The following is a 26,890-nucleotide window of genomic DNA, read 5'->3' as shown; positions in this document are numbered from 1 at the left end:
GGAGGAGGAGGAGGAGGAAGGAGTGCACGCTTCCATGACTGGCTGTGTCACCTCTCCGAGCCCCCGGTGCTCCGAACGAAGCACCCTGGGAAATTACAAAATCAGAAAGCATTGATTTCTTTCGTGGCTCGCTCCTCCTCTCGGGCGAAGGAGGGAGAAAAGGGGAGCCGGCTCTGATAAAGAATTAAGGAGGAAATGTAATAACCTAATTCTTCCTCAATCTTCCGGGCTCCCCAGCCTCCCTCCCGGGGTGCGCTCGCGGCTCCTGCCAGCCCCACCCGCCTCTCCGTTGCCTTCTCTCCTCCTGCCAAGCTACTGCCTGGCTTACAAGAGAAGGATTCGCTCCTCCAAAGTCCAAAAAAGGGTTGGGTTTGCATCTGGATGGCATTGGGTTTTCAGGAGGACTAGCAATTCTGGGCTGGGTTTTTTGGACAACGTCCCAAACAATGGCATCGCTCTCCATCTGCATTTGCCCTTAAAAACTGTCTGGTTTAAATGCCTTGGCTGGAAAGGTTTTTCTCGAAAGAATAAAGCTATTAATAATTCTTCCTCAAGCCACATTATGTATGGTGGTATCTGGAGAATTCAATGAGGAATTGTTTTACTCATTAGGGATGGAGAAGGATGAACAGAAACATAGAAGACTGACGGCAGAAAAAGACCTCCTGGTCCATCTAGTCTGCCCTTATACTATTTTCCTGTATTTTATCTTAGGATGGATCTATGTTTATCCCAGGCATGTTTAAATTCAGTTCCTTTGGATTTACCAACCACATCTGCTGGAAGTTTGTTCCAAGCATCTACTACTCTTTCTGTCAAATAATATTTTCTCACGTTGCTTCTGATCTTTCCCCCAACTGAGGTGAACTCTTCATGGCATGAAAGTGAGAATTGCTCAAAACGGGATGGACAACGTTGGCCTTTTCTCTCTCCAGAGCTTGATAATAAAGAATTCAATAAAAAAAACTCTATTCTATAATAGGAGACACCCATTATTACAAAATAATCACAGATCGCGTTCCGCTCGCTGGCGATTCTTCTTTGGAAAACCATTTAAAGAAATTGAAGAAAGTTAACATAGCAGAATTCAAAAGTCTGTTTCACCTCTTTCATTTTTTTCAGCACAGCCCAATTTTTTTTTTCTTAAAACACACACACACATACATTTTAACATGCCTGTTTTCCAAAAAGGATCTACAGTGATGGATGAAGACCAATTTCTGCCATTGGAAAAAATAAATAATCCCTGCTTGATTCCTTTTGCCACTACATTTTTTTCTGCAAAATTCAGTTCAGCCTGCCATAATTATAACCATCCGCCCAGCTCCAAATTCTCAAATGAAGAAGTCTAATCTTGGCTTGGATAGCACAACATGAGCCTTGCCCACAAAAAAAAAAAAACCAAGTTGGAGATTTAGTTCCCTTAAAATTAAATCTGGACTTGTTTAAACCTTTCAGATTGTCTTCCCCAGCAAAAGAAGCATGTTTGAGGATCTTATGACTAGGGTACTTGAAAATTTCCTCTTATTATAGCCTAGTGATGCTTTAGAGTTGATATTCTTGCAGAAAAATGGAGAAAAGGTAGGATGCTTGGCTGCATAGCTAGAGGTATAACAAGCAGGAAGAGGGAGATTGTGATCCCCTTATATAGAGCGCTGGTGAGACCACATTTGGAATACTGTGTTCAGTTCTGGAGACCTCACCTACAAAAAGATATTGACAAAATTGAACGGGTCCAAGGACGGGCTACAAGAATGGTGGAAGGTCTTAAGCATAAAATGTATCAGGAAAGACTTAATGAACTCAATCTGTATAGTCTGGAGGACTGATGGAAAAGGGGGAACATGATCGAAACATTTAAATATGTTAAAGGGTTAAATAAGTTTCAGGAGAGAAGTGTTTTTAATAGGAAAGTGAACACAAGAACAAGGGGACACAATTTGAAGTTAGTTGGGGGAAAGATCAAAAGCAACATGAGAAAATATTATTTTACTGAAAGAGTAGTAGATCCTTGGAACAAACTTCCAGCAGACGTGGTTGGTAAATCCACAGTAACTGAATTTAAACATGCCTGGGATAAACATATATCCATTGTAAGATAAAATACAGCAAATAGTATAAGGGCAGACTAGATGGACCATGAGGTCTTTTTCTGCCGTCAGTCTTCTATGTTTCTATGTTTCTACTTGATGAGGCTCTTCTCATCAGTTAACATATCTTCCCGTCCTGATGAAGATTCCTGTTAGCATTTTCCAATTTAAATAAGCCGAATGGAAATAATTTCACAGGATTTCACAGAAGTGTGGATAAATCGGAAAGATGGTAGACCAACAGGCCAACAACAGTACATCAGCAAAAACAGATTTCCACAAACATCACTAGACTAGACCATCTTGAAACTTAAGTAGGTGCTGTAAGAATATTATCTGTGGGAAAATTCTCCTCTCTTTTGAAACAACAATTTGGAAAAACAATTGAGGGAAATGGAAAGCAGGTAGAAAAGCAAGATAATTTTTCTTTATTTAGTCAGAACAGTATTTTCCGACCTGAGAAAGTTTTTAAAATGTGGACTTCAATTCCCAGAATTCACCAGCCGGTTGGTGGTGAATTCTGGGAGTTGAAGTCCACACCGGAGGTCGAGAAATACCACGTTGGAATACTGAATTTGGCAAAATATCTAGAAATGAGCAGATGGGGTCATAACGCTGTGAAAGTAATGTGCAGATGAGGTCATAACGCTCTGGCAATCTCACACTACTCACCAGAGCCTACAAAACTTTTGCCAGACCCATCCTTGAATACAGTTCATCTGTCTGGAACCCATACCACATCTCGGATATCAACACCCTTGAAAACGTCCAAAGATACTTCACCAGAAGAGCCATTCACTCCTCCACTCGAAACAGAATACCCTACGAAAGCAGACTATCAATCCTTGGTCTTGAAAGCTTAGAACTACGTCGCCTAAAACAAGATCTAAGTATTGCCCACAAGATCATATGCTGCAACGTTCTACCTGTCAATGACTACTTCAGCTTCAACCGCAACAACACAAGAGCACGCAACAGATTCAAACTTAATATTAACTGCTCCAAACCTGACTGTAAAAAATATGACTTTAGCAACCGAGTTGTCGAAGTGTGGAATTCATTACCGGACTCAGTAGTGTCAACCCCTAACCCCCAACATTTTCCCCTTAGACTGTCCACGATTGACCTCTCCAGGTTCCTAAGAGGCCAGTAAGGGGCGTGCATAAGTGCACCAGTATGCCTTCTGTCCCCTGTCCAATTGTCTCTCCTTATCTCTTTTATCTTTTCTTCCTTTCAAATATGTTCACCTATACTTTTATATCTTTTCTTCTATTCTTTTCTTTACTTATATTATTACGTATCTATTCTCTTCAATGTGTATTATGTATTGGACTAACTAACTAACTAACTAACTAACTAACTAAATAAATAAATAAACAAACAAACAAACAAACAAACAAACAAACAAACTATCAAACAATAACTGAACTACTTTCTTTAGATTTTAAGGATGTGCTATGCTTATATTCTGTCAGCGGGTGTCACTGCATTGCAGGAAGTGGCAAGAATTTACCCCCAAGCAAAGGTGACCAACCTCTCTTCTCTTTTTATATTTCTAAGTCTGCATTCACAAAACCCGTTTAATTTGGTTTAAGAATTCAGCCATTTTCTGAGTTCACACCACTGAACCATGCACTAACCCAATAGGCCCGATTCCCACTACAAGCTATGTTAAAAAACGTGGCTTAGCCATAGCTAAAATGAACCTCGGAGTCCTTTGGACATTGGCAGTGGGATACATAGCTTCTTCTCCGGTAATATCACACGACTAACCAGAGCATACAAAACTTTCGACAAACCAATCCTTGAATACAGATCATCTGTCTGGAACCCACACCGCATTTCGGACATAAATACATTAGAAAGTGTTCAGAGATACTTTATGAGAAGAGCCCTCCATTATTCTACTTGCAACCGAATGTCTTAGGCAACCAGACTTGAAATTTTAGGCTTAGAAAGCTTAGAACTACGTCACCTTAAACATGTCCTAAGCATAGCTCGTAAAATCATCTGCTATAACGACTAAGCATAGCTCGTAAAATCATCAAACTATCAACGACTACTTCAGCTTCAACCAAAACAACACACGAGCACGCAACAGATAAAAACTCAAAATAAACTTGATTGTAGAAAATACGACTTTGGCAACCGAGTAGTTCATGCCTGGAACTCACTACCTGATTGGAACTCACTACGTGATTCTGTAGTTTTGGCACCAAACCCCCAAAACTATCCACTGTTGACCTCACCCGATTCCTAAGAGGGGCATACATAAGTGCACCAGTTTGCCCTAATGTTTCCCTCTTATTAGTACCCATCTCGTGTATATAAATAGTGGTATATCTATGTGTACTGCCAATATTTATTTATTTGTTTGTTTGCTTGCTTGCTTGCTTGTTCGTTCATTCAATTTTTTTTATGCCGCTCTTCTCCTTAGACTCAGGGCGGCTTGCAACATGTTAGCAATAGCACTTTTTAACAGAGACAGTCTATTGCCTCCACAATCCGGGTCCTCATTTTACCCACCTCGGAAGGATGGAAGGCTGAGTCAACCTTGAGCCGGTGATGAGATTTGAACTGCTGACCTGCAGATCTAGCAGTCAGCTTTAGTACTTTATCTACTTGACAATAAAATATAATAATAAAATAGAATTTTTTTAAAAAAATTAAAATTAAAATTAAAATTAAAATTAAAATTAAAATTAAAATTAAAATTAAAATTAAAATTAAAATTAAAATTAAAATTAAAATTAAAATTAAAATTAAAATTAAAATTAAAATTAAAATTAAAATTAAAATTAAAATTAAAATTAAAATTAAAATTAAAATTAAAATTAAAATTAAAATTAAAATTAAAATTAAAATTAAAATTAAAATTAAAATTAAAATTAAAATAATTAAAATTAAAATTAAAATATTAAAATTAAAATATTAAAATAAAAATATTAAAATTAAAATAATTAAAATTAAAATTAAAATTAAAATTAAAATTAAAATTAAAATTAAAAGTAAAATAATTAAAATTAAAATTAAAATATTAAAATTAAAATATTAAAATTAAAATATTAAAATTAAAATATTAAAATTAAAATATTAAAATTAAAATATTAAAATTAAAATATTAAAATTAAAATATTAAAATTAAAATCAAACCGGTCACTCCCAAAAATTAAAATTACAATTAAAAATGCAATCAAACCGGTCAGTCCCAAAGAAGATCAACCCTGACTGCTCTTTAGAAGACCGTGAAGATGAAACTCAAAGACTTTGGCCACCTAATGAGAAGGAAGGACTCACTGGAGAAGACAGAGGTGGGACAGAGGTGGTTGGTCACTGAAGCAGTTGGCTTAAATGGGAGCTGGTAGAGAACAGAAAGGCCTGGAGGGCCATTGTCCATGGGTCAGACATGCCTTTGCAACTAACAACAACAAAAATGAACCAACCTTTGCTCATTGTGTGAATGCAGCTGCTACGCCTTGATTTAGTTCACAACCTAAGAACGATCTGGTTATCTGTATTATCTGCATATTTTGCATATTTTGCAAACATGCACACCAACATTTCTCACACACACCACCAGAGACCAAGTTAGCGCAATAAGATTTTTTTTTTAAAAAAAAAAGAAAAAATAAAGACTACTGGAAAAGGGGGCATAAGAACATTTTTACCTGTACTGATTTTATTAAATGCTATCAAAGATGCTAGCTGGGGAATTGTGGGAGTTAAAGTTCAGACATCTTAAAGTTGCTATGGTTGAGAAATGCTACATGATAGATATACTGCTCAAAAAAAATAAAGGGAACACTCAAATATTCTCATTGAATACTTTGCTCTGTACAAAGTTGAATGTGCACAACAACACGTGGCATTGATTGTCAGTCGGTGTTGCTTCCTAAGTGGACAGATTAATTTCACAAAAGTTTGATTCACTTGGAGTTATGTGGTATTGTTTAAGTGTTCCCTTAATTTTTTTGGAGCAGTGTATATCCAAAGGGCCATCAACCGAGCGTCCAAATTTCAAAGGAACAGCATGGGTGCAGAAAGGAAAAACTTTTTCTCTACTTCGGCATATAATTCGGAAACTTCAGATCGTGCAGAATGCAGCTGCGAGAGCAATCATGGGCTTCCCTAAATACGCCCATGTCACACCAACACTCCGCAGTCTGCATTGGTTGCCGATCGGTTTCCGGTCACAATTCAAAGTGTTGGTTATGACCTATAAAGCCCTTTATGGCATCGGATCAGAATATCTCCAGGACCGCCTTCTGCCACACAAATCCCAGCGACCAGTTAGGTCCCACAGCGTTGGCCTTCTCCGGGTCCCGTCAACTAAACAATGTCATTTGGTGGGACCCAGGGGAAAAGCCTTCTCTGTGGCGGCCCCGGCCCTCTGGAACCAACTCCCCCCAGAGATTAGAATAGCCCCCACCCTTCTTGCCTTTCGTAAGCTTCTTAAAACCCACCTCTGTCATCAGGCATGGGGGAACTGAGATATTCTTTCCCCCTAGGCTTCTACAATTTATGTATGGTATGTTTGTATGGATGATTGGTTTTGAAATAAGGGTTTTTAGCTGTTTTAGTATTGGATTGTCGCATGTTGTTTTTACCACTGTTGTTAGCCACCCCGAGTCTACGGAGAGGGGCGGCATACAAATCCAATAAATAATAATAATAATAATAATAATAATAATAATAATAATAATAATAATACTTGCAATTCTTGAACATAGCAATTCAACTCAACTGCTGTCGCTAACAGCCATTGACGGATCTGGTAAAATCCCTGTTAAGAACCATCACTCATTACTACAAATATAAGGACTGAGGTCATTGAGTGACCCTAAAAGTTTATCTCTAGCCACTTTCAATCTACAGTAGTCCATGCATAATTTTTTAAAAAGATTCCCTTTGCAGTTTTTTTAAATCTTTTTTACAAAAATGCCAAAGAGCTATTTTGAGCTATCCAGTGGTATCCTATTATTGATACCAACTTCCACCAGAATGTAAGGCACTAAGTAGAAATGTAATAACATGTTCAACAACTGCAATCAGATACTATAACTTTAAGAACTTTTTGAAACCCCAAGGATGTCACAATACCAATGCATGCAGGAGGCATCTTCAAAATTATATTATTGTTGAGCATCTGCATCCTGACTTTTTGGAACCAAGTATACAAGTTGGGAGAATTGTAGGCTGGCAATGTCATGAAGATTTTTCTCTTGCCATTCCAGACACCCATGCTCATGCCTGGGTGGCAGACAATTCATCAAACCACTTCTCAATATATTGCATTGCATTTCTGTCTTTCTAAAGGTTAAAGGTGAAATGAATGAGCTAATTTTTCAAAGCTTCTCCAGATGTATCTGCCCACCCTGCTATAGGCTTCAGAAGTTAAGATGAGTCTTTAAGAAAATTTAGATGGGTCTTTAAGAAAAAAAACCCTGCCCTTTGTTTTTGCCCCTTTACTAGGAAAGCCCTCCCTTCCCTGTTTCCATCCCCCTATTCCTTCTTTCTTTTTTCCTTCTTTCCTTCCTTCCTTCTTTCCTTCCTCCTGTTTCCACCTCTCCCTTCCTTCCTTCCTTCCATCCTTCCTTCCTCCTCTGTTTGCATCTCCCCTTTCCTTCCTCCCTCCCTCCCTTCCCCATCTCTTCCTTCCCTGTTTCCATCCCCCTACTCCTTCTTTCCTTTTTTCCTTCCATCCTTCCTTCCTCCTCTGTTTGCATCTCCCCTTTCCTTCCTTCCTTCCTTCCTCCCTCCCTTCCTCCCTTCCCCATCTCTTCCTTCCCTGTTTCCTTCCCCCTATTCCTTCTTTCTTTTTTTCCTTCTTTCCTTCCTTCCTTCTTTCCTTCCTCCTGTTTCCACCTCTCCCTTCCTTCCTTCCTTCCTTCCATCCTTCATTCCTCCTCGGTTTCCATCTCCCCTTTCCTTCCTTCCTTCCTCCCTCCCTTCCTCCCTTCCCCATCTCTTCCTTTCGTTTCCTTCCCCCTATTCCTTCTTTCTTTTTTCCTTCTTCCCTTCCTTCCTTCTTTCCTTCCTCCTGTTTCCACCTCTCCCTTCCTTCTTTCCTTCCATCCTTCCTTCCTCCTCTGTTTCCATCTCCCCTTTCCTTCCTCCCTCCCTTCCCCATCTCTTCCTTCCCTGTTTCCATCCCCCTACTCCTTCTTTCCTTTTTTCCTTCCATCCTTCCTTCCTCCTCTGTTTGCATCTCCCCTTTCCTTCCTTCCTTCCTCCCTCCCTTCCTCCCTTCCCCATCTCTTCCTTCCCTGTTTCCTTCCCCCTATTCCTTCTTTCTTTTTTTCCTTCCTTCCTTCCTTCCTTCTTTCCTTCCTCCTGTTTCCACCTCTCCCTTCCTTCCTTCCTTCCTTCCTTCCATCCTTCATTCCTCCTCGGTTTCCATCTCCCCTTTCCTTCCTTCCTTCCTCCCTCCCTCCCTCCCTATCTCTTCCTTTCGTTTCCTTCCCCCTATTCCTTCTTTCTTTTTTCCTTCTTTCCTTCTTTCCTTCCTCCCGTTTCCATCTCTCCCTTCCTTCCTTCCTCCCTTCCTCCCTCCCTCCCTTCCCCATCTCTTCCTTCCCTGTTTCCATCCCCCTACTCCTTCTTTCCTTTTTTCCTTCCATCCTTCCTTCCTCCTCTGTTTGCATCTCCCCTTTCCTTCCTTCCTTCCTTCCTCCCTCCCTTCCTCCCTTCCCCATCTCTTCCTTCCCTGTTTCCTTCCCCCTATTCCTTCTTTCTTTTTTTCCTTCTTTCCTTCCTTCCTTCTTTCCTTCCTCCTGTTTCCACCTCTCCCATCCTTCCTTCCTTCCATCCTTCCTTCCATCTCGGTTTCCATCTCCCCTTTCCTTCCTCCCTCCCTCCCTCCCTTCCTCCCTTCCCCATCTCTTCCTTTCGTTTCCTTCCCCCTATTCCTTCTTTCTTTTTTCCTTCTTTCCTTCTTTCCTTCCTCCCGTTTCCATCTCTCCCTTCCTTCCTCCTCTGTTTCCATCTCCCCTTTCCTTCCTCCCTCCCTCCCTCCCTTCCCCATCTCTTCCTTCCCTGTTTCCTTCCCCCTATTCCTTCTTTCTTTTTTCCTTCTTTCCTTCCTTCCTTCTTTCCTTCCTCCTGTTTCCACCTCTCCCTTCCTTCCTTCCATCCTTCCTTCCTCCTCTGTTTCCATCTCCCCTTTCCTTCCTTCCTTCCCTCCTCCCTCCCTCCCTTCCTTCCTCCCTTCCCCATCTCTTCCTTCCCTGTTTCCATCTCCTCCTTCCCTCCTTCCCTCCTTCCCTCCTTCCCTCCTTCCTTCCTTCTTTCCTTCCTTCCTTCCTTCTTTCCTGACAGTAAGTGGAGACAATTCATAAGATATTAAAAGTCCTCTCCAGCATCTACTTGATCTTCAACTAAATCCCATTTTTATTGTCTTGTTTTTCAGCAGTGAGATCAACGGCATAACCAAACAAACATGGATAGAGTGGGAAATCGTCTAAGATGTTTCTCCTTTTGTTCTTTGGCAAGATTCTGTACTTCTTCTAGAGGCATTTACCAAGATGAAAAGAGCCAAGACTGAAAAAAGGAACCTCAAAATTTAAAGGGCTTCTAGATTAGAATAACTATTTGCAAAGACAGACTTGTTTAAAAATTTGCACCACTGCATGTTAATTTAAAAGGAAAGAAGTCTTTTGTGACTTTTTTTTCCAACATAAAGGCCAGAAGCTTCATTAAGCCCAAATAAGTTTGCCTCCCCTGGGGAACCAGTGACCAGTTAAAGGGGAAATTAGGGGCACCTCAATACAATTTATTTTCGATTGCAAATTGATTTTTTTATTTTTTTTTTGCAGAATGTTAACGGTTGTTTTCCATTTATGCACCCGGATCAGTCTGTTTTTTCTTTTCTTTCAGACTGCTGCTGAGAATAATGATTTCTAATGCGATAAAAGGTCTTAAAGATACACCACAAAAGGAGGAGGCTAATTTAGTTTTCTGGGAGCCAATTTATAGAGGAGCCCTTGTATTAATTTGCGTCGGGAATTCCCAACCTCCTGGACAGTAGAGGTCAAATTTCAATCATGAACAATGACACAAAAAAATCTAGCAAATCCATAATTCCATAAGTGCATTACTCTGTGGGGGAGTGGAATTTTGACCCCTTCAGAGAGGTTCCGCAACTTGGGCGTCCTCCTTGATCCACAGCTGACTTTGGACCATCAAATGTTGACTGTGGCGAGGGGAGCGTTTTTCCAGGTTCTCCTGGTGCACCAGTTGTGGCCCTATTTGGACATGGAGTCTGTACTCACTCATGCCTTTATAACCTCGAGGTTTGACTACTGCAAGGCTCTCTATGTGAGGTTACCTTTGAAGAGTGTTTGGAAACTACAGATGCAAGCGGCCAGATATGCCTATGTTTCACCAACACTCCGCGGGTTGCGTTGGCTGCCGACTGGTTTCCAGACACAATTCAAAATGTTGGTTATGTCCTATAAAGCCCTACATGGCATCAGACCAGATTACTTGCAGGACCGCCTTCTGTCCGCCTAACCAGCAAACAGTTAGGTCCCACAAGGTCACCCTCCTCCAGGTCCCATTCAACTAAACAATGTCGTTTGGCGGGAAGAGCCTTCTCTGTGGGGGGCCCAGCCCTCTGGAATCAGCTCCCCCCAGAGATTCATATTGCTCCCACCCTCCTTGCCTTCCATAAGAATCTAAAGCAGCGGTTCTCAACCTTTCTAATTCTGCGACCCCTTCATACAGTTCCTCATGTTGTGGTGACCCACAACCATAAGTCTAGCACCAATTCTCCAAACAGAGCTTTAAGCTGATTGGCAGGAAGGTCAGAGGGACACCTCCACTGTAAACATCTGATTGGTTGGATTGTAAAAATATGTCCCAAAGGGGTCCCGACCCACGGGTTGAGAACCACTGATCTAAAGACTCATCTTGGGCATGCATCCCAAGAGACACAATCTGAGGTTAGTTGGGGGAAAGATCAGATCCAACGTGAGAAAATATTATTTTACTGAAAGAGTAGTAGATGCTTGGAACAAACTTCCAGCAGACGTGGTTGGTAAATCCACAGTAACGGAATTTAAACATGCCTGGGATAAATATATGTACATCCTAAGATAAAATACAGGAAATAGTATAACAACAGACTACATGGACCATGAGGTCTTTTTCTGCCGTCAATCTTCTATGTTTCTATGTTTCTAAGACAACTAGTAATGTGGCCCAACAAAGCATAAACTTTTAACATTACAGTGGTACCTCTACCTAAGAACGTCTCTACTTACGGACTTTTCTAGATAAGAACCGGGTGTTCAAGATTTTTTTGCCTCTTCTCAAGAACCATTTTCTACTTAAGAATCCGAGCCCGGAAAAATTTCCCAGGAAATTTGAGAGCGGCACGAAGGCCCGGCCAACTTCCTGCCATTCCCCCTTTAATCCCAGCCATTTGGGCTGCCAGAGGAGCCTTTCAGTGGTGCTTAAGGAGGCTTTGGCAGTCCAGAGCGAACGAAACTGTAACCGGAAAAGGCAGGGAGAAGCCTCCGTGGGGCCTCTCTAGGAATCTCCCGGGAGGAAACAGGGCCTCCACCCTCCCTGTGGTTTTCCCAATTGCACGCATTATTTCCTTTTATATTGATTCCTAATGGAAAAAAATGCTTCTTCTTACAAACTTTTCTACTTAAGAACCTGGTTATGACCTATAAAGCCCTTCATGGCACCGGACCAGATTACCTCAGGGACCGCCTTCTGCCGCACGAATCCCAGCGGCCAGTTAGGTCCCACAGAGTGGGTCTTCTCTGGGTCCCGTCAACTAAACAATGCCACTTGGCAGGACCCAGGGGAAGAGCCTTCTCTGTGGTGGCCCCGGCCCTCTGGAACCAACTCCCCCCAGAGATTAGAATTGCCCCCATCCTCCTTGCCTTTCGTAAGCTTCTTAAAACCCACTTCTGCTGCCAGGCATGGGGGAATTAAGACTTTTTCTCCCCCTAGGCCGTTACAACTGTATACATGGTATGTTTGTATGTATGTTTGGTTTTTATATATTAAGGGGTTTTAATTTGCTTTTAGTATTGGATTTTATTGTATATTGTTCATGATTTTTGTTAGCCGCCCCGAGTTTTCGGAGAGGGGCAGCATATAAATCCAATAAACTTGAAACATGATCACAGAACGAATTAAGTTCATAAGTAGAGGTACCACTGTACTGTGTTATTTATATAGATGACTCTTCACTCTTTGAGACCAAGGTGAGCCCAAAGGTTGAAGACCCATGGTTTACAGGCTGAATCCCAAGGACCACGCAGCTTGAGCCCAAATGCCAGTCCTGAAACCTCAAGCAGCCAGGGTGAAGGTTCAGTGATGCACTTAAGTACCCCTGCTCCAGGTTGGGTGGAAAAGATGCTAGTCGAAAATCTCCCAGGTCCCATCTATGGAAAAGTCATGACCTATCCTCTGGCTTAGTATCGGAAAAGATCAAAGAGGTCAATATTTTTCAGTAAAGACAGCAAAACTAAAAAAAAAAAAAACCATTAACAAACAACACAATCCAACAATTACTTCATGGGCTGGCTTCTCTAAATACCTCCATTTATTTCATTTTAATGCAGGAAACAATGCAGGCAAAACAATTTATTTATTTATTTATTAGATTTGTATGCTGCTCATCTCCGTAGACTTGGGGCGGCTAACAACAGTAAAAAGACAATATGAACAAATCTAATATTAAAAGTAATGTAAAAAACCCCAATTTAAGAAACCAATCATACATACAGACATACCATGCATAAATTCTATAAGCCTAGGGGGAAGGGAATATCTCGGTTCCCCCATGCCTGATGACAGAGGTGGGTTTTAAGGAGCTTACGAAAGACAAGGAGGGTGGGGGAAACTCTGATATCTGGGGGGAGTTGGTTCCAGAGGGTCGGGGCTGCCACAGAGAAGGCTCTTCCCCTGGGTCCCACCAAACAACATTGTTTAGTCGATGGGACGCGGAGTAGGCCAACTCTGTGGGACCTAACTGGTCGCTGGGATTCGTGCAGCAGAAGATGGTCCCAGAGATATTCTGGTCCAATGCCATAAAGGGCTTTATAGGTCATAACCAACACTTTGAATTGTGACCGGAAACTGATGGGCAACCAATACAGACTGCGGAGTGTTGGTGTAACATGGGCATACCTAGGGAAGCCCATGATTGCTCTCGCAGCTGCATTCTGCACGATCTGAAGTTTCCGAACACTTTTCAAAGGTAGCCCCATGTAGAGAGCGTTACAGTAGTCGAGCCTCAAGGTGATGAGGGCATGAGTGACTGTGAGCAGTGAGTCCCGGTCCAAATAGGGCCGCAACTGCTGCACAATCACTTTGATGTGTTGAAGATGGCCTGGTAAAGAATAGGAAGAGGCTAAAATATATGAATAACGGTTGCAAGAACTGGGCATGGTTAGGTTAATGAAAAGAAGGACTAGAGGAGACATGATAGCAGCCTTCCAATATCTCAGGGGTTACCACAAAGAAGAGGGAGTCAACCTATTCTCCAAAGCATCTGAGGATAGAACAAGAAGCAATGGGTGCGAACTAAACAAGGAGAGAAGTAACTTAGAACTAAGGAGAAATTTCCTGACAGTTAGAACAATCAGTGGAACTATCACTGGAATCAGTGATCTTAAAGAAGAGGAAATATCCAAATTCAAATCCACCCCAGTTCAGGGCAGAGACACTGGGTGATGTTATTTAGAAATTTTGCATCTGTGTAAAATATTGCAAGGTGATGGGGAGGTTGTGGTTGTGGTAGATTACACGCCCAGCCTATTCACTGCTTCTGCTGTCTAGGAAGTAAAACACCAATTGTTCTTAAAATCTCAGTGGTATTTTGTCAATATTTTTTATTGCAGCAAAGCAAATATAAATATTTTATGGTAAACGGAGGGCCCAAAATAAACAGTTTAGTAAATAGATATTACATTACAAGGAAGGAGCAAAAAAAAAAAGGCATCTGTAGAAAAATGTTTGCCATGTAATTATTTTTCCTAGTTTACATTCACTCGCAACATGCCCAGCTCTCTCTCTCTCTCTCTCTCTTTTTTTCTCTCTCTCTCTCCACTGTTTTTGCTTGTTCTAAATCTTCTTCCTTGTTGCTATTATTAAAACCTTTAAAAGGTGCCAAATCTTAAATGAGGGGAAAAAAATGATTTGCTAGAAATTATTCATATCACAGTGAGCCTCTACTAAACCTGGCAGGGGTGCAATATTTTCGGGGAAATTAACATAAAATATACAACTGCAAATTATCCAGGAAATAGCTATGTTCTTTACAACACCCATTTACATTCAAGGGAGAGGGGGAGAGAGAAAGAAAGGAGGGGGGTCAAGAAAAATAAGTGTTTCACTTATGGTTCTCCCCCCCCCCTGTAACACAGAGCTGCAAATAGATTTTTCCCCCGTACGAGTTGTTGTTGTTGTTGTTGTTGTTGTTATTATTATTATTATTATTATTATTATTTATTAGATTTGTATGCCCCCCCTCTCCAGAGACTCGGAGCGGCTTCCAAAAGGGAAATGACCATCCTTCCATAAGGAATATGGCCTTTAAGGATGATGTTGAAAAATAAACGTGGCTGAGCAAAAAATAAAAAGAGAGAGGAAAAAATATCAGCCCAAAATGAATTATTGGTGACCACAATCAACAGAGGAGACAATTTTAAGTGTACAACGTTGTTCAGTTCGTTTTTAGATTTAGTCCTCCACTCCTCTTTCCCTCCCCGCAAAACATTTTTCTTTCTTTCTTCGCCTTTTCTTCCCCCAAAAAGGTAGTGCTATGTAAAATGCAAATCTCGCTGTAAATATTTTATTAAATTGTTGCATGCATCCCAAAAGCTATAGGTCTTAATTGAGAGGAGGTTATGTTTCCAGTCAATATATGGAAATGGAAAATGCTAATTCATGTTTTTCTACTTATGAAAAACCCCAGAGGATGGCAAAACCGCAAATGCACTCAACTTTAATATTATAAATATAATTTGGCTCTCTCTTTGTAATCCCCAGTGTCCTGGCTTTTATCTCCCAATGGCTGCAAGACTTTTTTTTTTTTGCATAGACACTTTTACATCATCTGTACAGGAAGTCAAAGCTTCGAGCCCTGCCAGTTTGGCAGAGAAGCCAGCGGCTAAGTAATATTGAAAACAGGAACTGAAATAAAATCTCCTTCGTGCAGGGGGAAAAAAACAAGCCATGAATGAATTCTGAGCGCCGTCCAAAGCAATGTTCAGACAGGGAGAGGTGGTGGCGGCAGCGATGGGGAGGAAACGAATGCAGCTTCGGGAGCTAACTCTCTGGCTATGGGTCCTTTCCTTTGCAATTAGCAAAGTGGCGGACTGTCCTAACAAAAGGAAAAGGATTAGCCTTTTGGCGTCCTCTCCTTCTGGGAAGTTTGGAGCTTCTCAAGATGCAGCCATCATGGAAACCATGGGAAGGGTTTTGCTTGGAAGCAGGGGTGGGAAGCAGTCAGGACGGGGTGGAATGCAGTTCCACCGGCGGAATTGAAGATGTGTGCGCAGCTCCAGCTGATTGGCGGCTGTCACATCCTGGATTACCGGGCTCGGCTCGGCTCTCCTTTTTTGTCCCTGCTGCTGCTGCTGCTGCGTCTGTGCTCCTTGCTTTTTTCTTCTTTCCTCCTTCCTGGCTTCGGACGAGCTTCCTGGTCTCGGCTCAGCTCTCCTTTTTGTCCCTGCTGCAGCTGCATCTACGCTCCTTGCTTTTTTCCTCTTTCCTCCTTCCTGGCTTCGTACGAGCTTCCTGGTCTCGGCTCAGCTCTCCTTTTTGTCCCTGCTGCTGCTGCGTCTGTGCTCCTTGCTTTTTTCTTCTTTCCTCCTTCCTGGCTTCGGACGAGCTTCCTGGTCTCGGCTCAGCTCTCCTTTTTGTCCCTGCTGCTGCTGTGTCTGTGCTCCTTGCTTTTTTCCTCTTTCCTCCTTTCTGGCTTCGGACAAGCTTCCCTCTTTCCTGCTCGTCTCCACTCCAGCCTCAGAAGGCATGGGTGGAAATGGCGTTGGCAGCATTTATGCTTCTGGCAGCACCTATTCACCTAGCTACCCAGCCTGAGGTAGGGGGGGGCAACCCAGGAAGGAGAGCGCGGAAACGCAAAGCAAATTGTCACCCCAGAGAGCGACACTGGTGAGATTGTAAGTCGAGGACTTAACAGTTCACTTGAACGATGATGATCGTTCAAGCCACTCCCACCTGATCACATGGCTGGCAAGCCACTCCTACCCAGTCACGTGACCATTAAGCCACACCCACAAAATAAGCCACACCCATAGTGTGGCAGTAAAAAATTTGGCTGCCCATTACTGCTTGGAAGAAACCAGGGGTGGGATTCAATTGTTTTGCCCAGGGTCAGGTTGGCTGTCGTGCGGTAATGGGCTGCTACATGGATGGTCCAGTAGGAAAAATGAAGATGTGCATGAAGATGTGAGCCAGGGTGGTGCAGCAGGTAGAGTGCAGTACTGCAGGCCACTAAAGCTGACTGTAGATCTGTAGGTCAGCAGTTCAAATCTCATCACCGGCTCAAGGTTGACTCAGCCTTCCATCCTTCCGAGGTGGGTAAAATGAGGACCCGGATTGTGGGGGCAATATTGCTGGCTCTGTGAAAAAGTGCTACTGCTAACATATTGCAAGCCGCCCTGAGTCTAAGGAGAAGGGTGGCATTAAAAAAAAAAATCAAATAAATTTCCGCGTCCCCGACATGCACCTATGCATGCCTGCATGAGATTCCGCTTATGTGCATGCGCAGAAAGTGAAATCACATGCAAGGACGCTCACCCGTGTGCGAGTTTGACGATTTTCCTTGTGCAAGATTTCGCTCCCTGAGCATGTGCAGAAGCAGCCTGCAGTACCGCGCTCTAACCACTGTGCCACCAAGGCTCACAAAGAGTTTTCAAAAATAGACTTAAGGGCATCTCAAGAGTTAGATTTAGGTAATCATATTGAATATAGCAATGTAAATGTGAAATGAGTAGGCTGATAAAAACAAAACTAAAATTGGAAGGCGGTAGTAGCAATGCCAACGAGCAGTTTGGAAAGTGTGTAAATCGTTGAGTGCTTAAGATACAATTGTAATTATGAATGATGTTATTTTTACTTATTTATGTATTTGTTTGTTTGTTTGTTTGCTTACTTACTTACTTACTTACTTACTTACTTACTTACTTACTTACTTACTTACTTATTTGTATGCCGCCCCTCTCCGAAGACTCGGGGCGGCTCACAACAGCAATAAAAACAATATAGCAGTGGAACAAATCTAATATTAAAAAACATATAAAACCCTATTATTATTTTAAAAACCAAACAGCACATTCATACCAAACATAAAGCAAAGTATTAAAAAAAGCCTGGGGGAAAGGTGTCTCAACTCCCCCATGCCTGGAGGTATAAGTGAGTCTTGAGTAGTTTACGAAAGACAGGGAGGGTGGGGGCAGTTCTAATCTCCGGGGGGAGTTGGTTCCATAGGGCCGGGGCCACCACAGAGAAGGTTCTTCCCCTGGGGCCCGCCAAACGACATTGTTTAGTCGATGGGACCCGGAGAAGGCCAACTCTGTGGGACCTTATCGGTCGCTGGGATTTGTGCGTGTTGTTGGTGTTGGTGTTGTTATTACTATTACTATTACTATTACTATTACTATTACTATTACTATTACTATTACTATTACTATTACTATTACTATTACTATTACTATTACTATTACTATTACTATTATTATTAATTAGATTTGTATGCCGCCCCTCTCCAAAGGATAAGTATGTTTTTACTACAGACTGTAAAACAACACCATTAAAACATCATCAATCGGGAAATTATTTGGCTTTGTGGATTGGATGGAACGCCATGTTTTCCTGTTTTCTCAGCTTATTGACTTCAAGGAAGATGGGAGGGGAGAGAATAAGAGTTACAGTGACATAAACTGCAGCAAAAAGAGGAGTTGAAATAAAGATTCTACCCTCAGGCTCCTTCAAGGCTTAAAAGGCAGCGAAGGTGCCCAGAGGTATATTTTCCCTTCCAACCAGGTAGATGTTTTCTTAAGAAAAAAGTAAGCAACTGATGGGAAGATTTAATGTTTTTAACCTATTTCAAAGCTCGGCCCAAAAAACCCGCCTTTTGTCTTGCGGTTTAATTTCGAACGCCGTTTTGCTAACTATCAGCCTGGACTTCTGACAAGAGCATTTCTGAAGCAGCCTCAGAGGAAAAGAGGAGGAGGAAGAGAAGGGAGGGAAGAAGGAAAGAAGAAGAAGAAAAATGAACGAGACACAGCCAGAGGGGGAGAGGGAAAACAATGGTTCCATAACTTCTTTTGGCGTCTGTCCTGTCTACATATTATCCCCAAAGGAAGGCAGTTCTGAAAAAACAGATCTCCACCCCTGCACTTGGACATGCCTGGAGATTACACGACCCTTGAGAAAATGAAACGACAATTCCAAGGATTTGCAAAAAAAATAAAAATAAATTAAAGAAGAAACGGTCAAGAACAACAGGCCTCTTTATTTTATAAGAATATAAAAACTCCCACAAATGTTTTTGGCTCCTCTTGGGGCCAAAGAACCTGGAGGCAATTATTTTATAGGGATCTCATCTTAAAGGAGAGAATTGGAAATAGAGAAAAGAGGGAGTCGACCGGCAGAGAAGGCTGATGTTTGGCTACCAAAGGTCACTCAACCAAGTTGGGCGCGCTGAACTTTGAGACTTTCTTCTGCGTGACTATTATTTCAACCTAGAAATAAGGAGAAATTTTCTGGGAGGGAGAACAATCAACCTATGGAACCGAAGTTGCCTTCAGAAGTTTTGGGAGCTTCACCCCTGGAAGCTTTCGAGAAGAGACTGGACAGTGGGCAGTGATGGTGAACCTTTCTTTCCTCAGGTGCCGAAAGATTGTGTGTGCACGCTATCGCCCATGTGCTAGTGGCCACACCCATAATTCAATGCCTGGGGAGGGCGAAAACAGCTTCCCCCGACCCTCTGGAGCCCAACTTCTGGTGGGCCCAGTAGGCTGATGTTTCACCCACTCCAGACTCCAAAGGATTCCCTGGAGCCAGGGGAGGGTAAAAATGCCCTTCCCCATCCCCCCGGAGGTTCTCTGGAAGCCAAAAACGCCCTCCCAAAGCCTCTGTGTGAGCTAAAAATAAACATGTCTATTTTTACATGAAAGGACTGCCCTTTGCTTGCAGCGCCGCTGCAGCGTCCTTTTTCGTAAAAATAACAATGTTTATTTTTACGTGAAGACCTCCCTTTGAAGGAGCTGGGGAATCCCTCCCACGAAGATATTCCGGGGGCGGAGCCTTGACATCACCAGCAGGTTGCTAAGGACGCCAAGGTGATCACTTCCTGGATTCCATGGAATCCAGGAAGTGATCACCTTGGCGTCCTTAGCAACCTGCCAGTATACGTGACGTCAAAGCTCCGCCCCTGGAATCTCTTGGTGGGATTCCCCGTCCGGGTTCGGCCAAATTTTGCGTAAAGTTCGTCCAAACTTGCCGAACCCGAACACCGTTGGGTTCGCCCATCACTACTCCAGAGAGCAAAATGGCCTTTCCCATGACCGGAAATCAGCTGGCCAGCCTGTGCATTTGTTCTGGAGCTGAAATAGGGCAACACCTTTCATGCCCTCTAACATGGCTCCACATGCCACCAATGGCACACATGCCATAGGTTTGCCATCACGGGTATAGGGTCTCCTTCTTGAGCAAGGGGTTGGACTAGATGACCTATAAGGTCCCTTCCAACTCTGTTATTCTATATGGTATGGTTACTAGCAAAGGGAACTCAGCAGGGATGGATTCCTCCCAATTTGGATCACATCAGCTGGACCATTAGTGACCTGCTGGTGATGTAAATTTTGGCATCACGGATCTGGTTCTGTCTGTGCCGCCAACATTTTTTCTGAATTTCCAGCCGATTTTACTGTGTTTTGGTGGCTTCTGCTCGATCTGTGCTTTGACAAAAGGTTATAAGTCACTTTTTGCAGTGCCGTTGTAACTCTGAACAGTCACTAAATAAATGTTTGTAAGTCAAGGGCTTATTTGTAATCTTTGAATCGCTGGTTCATGCTTAACCTTTCCCCCCAGATTTGGGTTATCTTCTTGCGCATTAAAAGCTGTGATTTTTTTAATATATTAAAAAGAAATACACTAATACAGCTGGTCTTCGACTTCTAACTAAACACTGAGCCCAGAATTTAGGTTACTAAATGAGACATTTGTTAAGTGAGGTTGGCCCCATTTTACGACTTTGCTAAGTCGTTGATAATAATTAATAATAATTTATTGGATTTGTATGCCGCCCCTCTCCGTAGACTCGGGGTGGCTAACAACAATGATAAAAACAGCATGTGACAATCCAATAATAAAACAGCTAAAAACCCTTATTTATAAAAACCAAACATACACACAAACATACCATGCATAACTTGTAATAGCCTAGGGGGAAGGAATATCTCACTTCCCCCATGCCTGGTGGTATAAATGAGTCTTGAGTAGTTTACGAAAGACAGGGAGGGTGGGGGCAGGGCCGCCATAGAGAAGGCTCTTCCCCTGGGGCCCGCCAAACGACATTGTTTAGTCGATGGGACCGGGAGAAGGCCAACTCTGTGGGACCTTATCGGTCGCTGGGATTCGTGCGGTAGCAGGCGGTTCTGGAGATAAGTGAACCATTGCAGCGGTTACGCTAGTAAACACGGTCATTACGTGAATCTGGTTTCCCCATGGACTTTGCTTGGAAGGTCACAAAATGGGATCGCGTGAATCCCTGGAGCGCTGTCACTGTAATCATAAATATGAACCAGTTGCCCAGCATCTCAATTTAAACCACATGACTATGCAATGGTCATTAGCGTGGAAAACGGTTGCAAAGTCACTTTCCCCGGCAGCGTTGTGACTTCGAATGGTCACTAAACAATCGGTTGTAAGTCAAGGGCAACCTAAAGATTATTATTATTATTATTATTGTTGTTGTTGTTGTTGTTGTTATTTATTAGATTTGTATGCCGCCCCTTTCCGTAGACTCGGGGCGGCTCACGACACAATAAAAACAGTTTATAACAAATCTAATAATTTACAATTTAAAATATTTAAAAAACCCATTATTAAACAGACATACACACAAGCATACCATACATAAATTGTATAGGCCTAGGGGGAGATATCTCAGTTCCCCTATGCCTGACGACAAAGGTGGGTTTTAAGAAGTTTGCGAAAGGCGAGGAGGGTGGGGGCCGTTCTAATCTCTGGGGGGAGCTGGTTCCAGAGAGTCGGGGCCGCCACAGAGAAGGCTCTTCCCCTGGGGCCTGCCAAACGACATTGTTTAGTTGACGGGACCCGGAGAAGGCCAACTCTGTGGGACCTAATCGGTCACTGGGATTCGTGCAGCAGAAGGCGGTCTCGGAGATATTCTGGTCCGATGCCATGAAGGGCTTTAAAGGTTATAACTAACACTTTGAATTGTGACCGGAAATTGATCGGCAACCAATGCAGACTGTGGAGTGTTGGTGTAACATGGGCATGCCTTGGGAAGCCCGTGACTGCTCTCGCAGCTGCATTCTGCACGATCTGAAGTTTCCGAACACTTTTCAAAGGTAGCCCCATGTAGAGAGTATTACAGTAGTCGAACCTCGAGGGCATGAGTGATTTCTGGCCAGTAGAACTTAAAGTCCAAAACCAGCATCCTGAACTGTACCAATCGGGACTGAAAGCTCCGAGTGGACAGTGAGTTGAAATTCCTAGAAAACCTGTCAGCGTTCCAGGCTGTGACAAGCGATATTAATGCCTCCCACTTTGACTCAATAAATCAAAACAGATTTAGAGGAACTATTAAGACTCATGTCAAGAATCCACACTTCACTTTAATAACTCCCTATTAACATATTTAACTGCTGGGCTGTATATTTTAAACATTTCTTACTATTGGGTATAGGAGTAATTAGCGGCTTTTAAGAAATGCATTAATAATCAGAGAGACGGGGAAAGGAATGCAGAGCGCGGAATAACTGAGTTGGAAGGGAGCTGGGAGGTCATCTAGTCCAACCCTCTGCTCAGGCAGGAAATCCTATAGCCGTGATGGTGAACAGGCGGCATGCAGAGCCATATACACTGGGCGCATGTGTGCACTGGGCAGCTTTTAAGCACAGGCTCTGTGTTCTGTCAGGCTCTCTGGTAGAATCCTCCCGAAAATTCACAGGTACAAATTTCAGACACACACAAGTTTGAAAATTCAAAACAATGTTCTTTATAATGAAAATTCACTTAAACCGAGCCCTCTTTTGGTATAGCAAAGAGCACTTGTCTCCAAACAAACTGGTAATTTGTACAAGTCCCTTATCAGTTCTGTGATACTTAGCTTGCAGCTGTGAGGCAATTCACAGTCCTTCTTCTTTCACAAAGTGAAACACACTTTGCTCTGGTTTAGTTTCAAAGCGGGGAAAAATCAGTTTTTCGCTGAGATAGCCTCCTGCAGCCCTCTGTCAGCAAAAACAGAGCTCATATGGCCCTCCTGAGCTCCATTTTTGCATGGGCCAGATTTAAGTACCCTGCAGGCCAGATTAAGATCGCGGGTCTTGCGTTTGACACTCCTGGTTTAGAGCGCACACCAACTACAACCCCATGGAGATATGGATAGGTCTCCAAAGACCCTGTGGGATAATCAGGACGAACCAGACCCTGTTTAGCTTCTCAGCTAGACAAAAGCCCTCTCAATGCTGTGGCGAGGGGGGCGTTTGCCCTGGTTTGCCTGGTGCACCAGTTGCGGCCCTATTTGGACAGGGACTCACTGCTCACAGTCACTCATGCCCTCATCACCTCGAGGCTCGACTACTGTAACGCTCTCTACATGGGGCTACCTTTGAAAAGTGTTCGGAAACTTCAGATCGTGCAGAATGCAGCTGCGAGAGCAATCATGGGCTTCCCCAAATATGCCCATGTTACACCAACACTCCGCAGTCTGCATTGGTTGCCGATCAGTTTCCGGTCACAATTCAAAGTGTTGGTTATGACCTATAAAGCCCTTCATGGCACCGGACCAGAATATCTCCGAGACTGCCTTCTGCTGCACAAATCCCAGCAACCGATTAGGTCCCACAGAGTGGGCCTTCTCCGGGTCCCGTCAACTAAACAATGTCGGTTGGCGGGCCCCAGGGGAAGAGCCTTCTCTGTGGTGGCCCCGACTCTCTGGAACCAGCTCCCCCCAGAGATTAGAACTGCCCCTACCCTCCTTGCCTTTCGTAAATTCCTCAAAACCCACCTTTGTCGTCAGGCATGGGGGAACTGAGATATCTCCCCCGGGCCTATATCATTTATGTATGGTACGTTTGTAGGTATGTCTGCTTAAAATGGGGTTTCTTAACTATTTTAAATTTTAAATTGTAAATTATTAGATTTGTCATCAACTGTTTTATTGTGTTGTGAGCCGCCCCGAGTCTACGGAAAGGGGCGGCATACAAATCTAATAAATAGACAGATAGATAGATAGATAGATAGATAGATAGATAGATAGATAGATAGATAGATAGATAGATAGATAGATAGATAGATAGATAGATGCCGTCATCTAGCTAGGTTGCCATTCAAGAGCCGTTCCCACAGTCGCTGCTGAATTTGTAATTTTTAATATAACCGAAGGGGGAAAAATTAATAAATGTGCGGTTCTAATCATATTCTTTCAGTGTTAAGTAATTTCATTTCATTTTAATTAAGCTTACATTTCAGTTCAATCAAATTCCGGGGGTGGGGGGTTTTTTGGTCCCGATTTTGCCCGCTTTGGGGAAACGCATCTTCGGAAGGGCAATGGATGGATCTTAACCCCAAACCATTGGAAGGTCCTGGGTGGATCGGTGAGTGTGGGAAGCCTGGTTGCAGATATGATGTTGGACAATAATAGAAGATTGACGGCAGAAAAAGACCTCCTGGTCCATCTAGTCTGCCCTTATACTATTTGCTGTATTTTATCTTACAATGGATATATGTTTATCCCAGGCATGTTTAAATTCAGTTACTGTGGATTTACCAACCACGTCTGCTGGAAGTTTGTTCCAAGCATCTACTCCTCTTTCAGTAAACTAATATTTTCTGACGTTACATCTAATCTTTCCCCCAACTAACCTCAGATTGTGTCCCGTTGTTCTTGTGTTCACTTTCCTATTAAAAACACCTCTCCTGAACCTTATTAAACCCTTTAACATATTTAAATGTTTCGATCATGTTTCCCCCTTTTCCTTCTGTCCTCCAGACGATACAGATGGAGTTCATGAAGTAAAGAAATCACTGAAAATTGGTGAAACCTCACATGCATGAGTGTCCTCCTGCAAGAATTTCACTTGCTGTGCATGCGCAGAAACCAAATCTCATGCCAGTGGGCGCACACACACTCACCAGATACATGTGCACCCACAACAATCCCAGAGAGTGTACCGGTAGAGGCCAGTAAATAGAACCCCACCTGGGCACGCTCTTCCAGGGGGGACACAGAGCAATGCCAGTGGGTGCGTGTGAACCTGGGGGAACATGCATGGTCCCTCTCGAACGATTCCCCCTGCCTAACCATGGTAGCCTATGCCTGCCTAACCGTGGTAGCCTATGCCTGCCTAACCGTGGTAGCCTATGCCTGCCTAACCATGGTAGCCTATGCCTGCCTAACCATGGTAGCCTATGCCTGCCCAACCATGGTAGCCTATGCCTGCCCAACCATGGTAGCCTATGCCTGCCTAACCATGGTAGCCTATGCCTGCCTAACCGTGGTAGCCTATGCCTGCCTAACCATGGTAGCCTATGCCTGCCTAACCATGGTAGCCTATGCCTGCCCAACCATGGTAGCCTATGCCTGCCTAACCATGGTAGCCTATGCCTGCCTAACCATGGTAGCCTATGCCTGCCTAACCATGGTAGCCTATGCCTGCCTAACCATGGTAGCCTATGCCTGCCTAACCATGGTAGCCTATGCCTGCCTAACCATGGTAGCCTATGCCTGCCTAACAATGGCAGCCTATGCCTGCCTAACCATGGTAGCCTATGCCTGCCTAACCATGTCAACCTGTCCCTGCCTAACTATGGTAGCCTATGTTTGCCTAACCATGGTAGCCTATGCCTGCCTAACCATGGTAGCCTATGCCTGCCTAACCATGGTACCCTATGCCTGCCTAACCTAACCTATGACTGCCTAACCATGGTAACCTATGCCTGCCTAACCATGGTAGCCTATGCCTGCCTAACCATGGTAACCTATGCCTGGCCTAACCATGGTAGCCTATGCCTGCCTAACCATGGTAGCCTATGCCTGCCTAACCATGGTAACCTATGCCTGCCTAACCACGGTAGTCTATGACTCCACTGAATTCAGTGTGACTTACTCCCAGGTAAGTGCGTAGAGCAGCCTTCCCCAGCCAATAATTTTAATTATAATGATTGTTATAATTTGTAATTATAATAATTATAATTTATAATAAGTAAAATAATAAATATTAACACTGAAATCCCATGTCGGAGAGTTGGGTGGTGGTGAAATGTTTACTTCTTCCTGGGGTGGCCTATATCAGAAAGTAATTGAGAAGCGCTGATCTAAGGAAACCAGAACTGAAACGTATAAGTCAACTTATACCAAGCTCCAGTTGAATAACTGTTTCAATTTCTTGCCTGCTAGCTTAACGCCAGGATGAAGTATTACTGGGAAGCTTCTTAAATCATCTACCATGGACAACCGCCAGATCTTCTCCAGTTCCCAAACCAGGAACCCTCAGGGCAAGAAGATAAATCCCAAGGAAGACTATATGTCTGTTCTGCACTGCGAGAATCCAGGCAACGGTGGCTTATCCGATAAGCCAAGATTAACGCAACCATGGTTTAGTTCAAGGTGTGAGCCCAGTCTTCAGAAGCATGCTGTCCGCGACTCTGAGAAGCCTTCGAGGCCACGGGAGGAAAAAGAGGTGTGAGGTTTGCTTTCAAATACGAATCACATTCTGTGTTTCCTACCTGTGATAGCATTTTTGCTAATCCTCCTCTCCAGTAAGGTGGGGGTTGGAAAAGGGTGGAAGACCTCACCATGGGGAACAGGAGCTGCACCTATAAGAGACAGGAGGCAGAGAAACTCAACTCCTCCCCACGTGGCAAGGAGGAAATCGTGGATGAAATCAAAACAGAGTCCTGCCAGGTGAAGAGGAGGAGAGGGTGTCACGGGGTTAGAAGGAAAGTCTATGAATAATAAGCGCCCTGTATCCCCTCCTCCATCCTGGCCGTTTAAAGGGAACCCTGTGCCCTCACCGTTCAGACGGAGGGAGGAAAACGGAGAGAGAGAGAGATGGAAGGAAGGGAGACAGAGAAATGGGTGAAGGTGAATAGAGGGAGGGGAGGGAGGGAAGGAAGGAAAGGAAGGAGGGAGAAAGGAAGGAAGAGGGAGGGAGGGAGGAAAATGGATAGAGGTAGGTAAGTAGATAGGAAAGGAGGGAGGGAGATGGAGAGAAGGAGGGGATAGAGAGTGGGAGTGAATAGGGAGATGGAAGGAAGGTAGAAAGATGGAGGGAGGAGATAGATAGTGAATAGAGATAGGGAGGGAGGGAAGGAAGGAAGGGAAGAAGGAAGAAAGGAAGGGAAGGAGGGAGGGAGAAAGGAGAGAGGGAGGGAAGGAAGGAAGGAGAGGAGGGAGAAAGGAGGGAGGGAGGAAGAAAAGAAAGAAGGAAGAAATGGAGGAAGGAAGGGAAAGAGGGAGAAAGGAAAGAGAGTGAAAGGAAGGAAGGGAAGGAAGGGAAGAAGGAAGGAAGGGAAGAAGGAAGGAAGGAAGGGAAGAAGGGAGAAAGGAGAGAGGG

At 43.4% G+C, this 26,890-nt stretch overlaps 1 protein-coding gene across 7 annotated transcripts in view; it reads right to left on the bottom strand.

The window, feature by feature from the left end:
• The window catches only part of ZNF423 (zinc finger protein 423), a 330,190-nt gene that overhangs the window by 126,841 nt on the left and 176,459 nt on the right, over positions 1-26,890 (bottom strand). For 5 of the 7 annotated variants that reach the window (XM_070760210.1, XM_070760214.1, XM_070760212.1 and 2 more), the window contains one exon: positions 26,061-26,150. The exons of the other annotated variants lie outside the window; for them this stretch is intronic. In XM_070760210.1, the coding sequence (XP_070616311.1) occupies positions 26,061-26,150 (90 nt within the window). The remainder of the gene's footprint in view (positions 1-26,060; positions 26,151-26,890) is intronic. 7 annotated transcript variants of the gene reach the window in all.

Source organism: Erythrolamprus reginae, chromosome 9 (assembly GCF_031021105.1).
Source record: "Erythrolamprus reginae isolate rEryReg1 chromosome 9, rEryReg1.hap1, whole genome shotgun sequence".
Lineage (NCBI taxonomy): Eukaryota > Metazoa > Chordata > Lepidosauria > Squamata > Dipsadidae > Erythrolamprus > Erythrolamprus reginae.
This window is presented reverse-complemented; position numbering and strand designations above follow the sequence as displayed.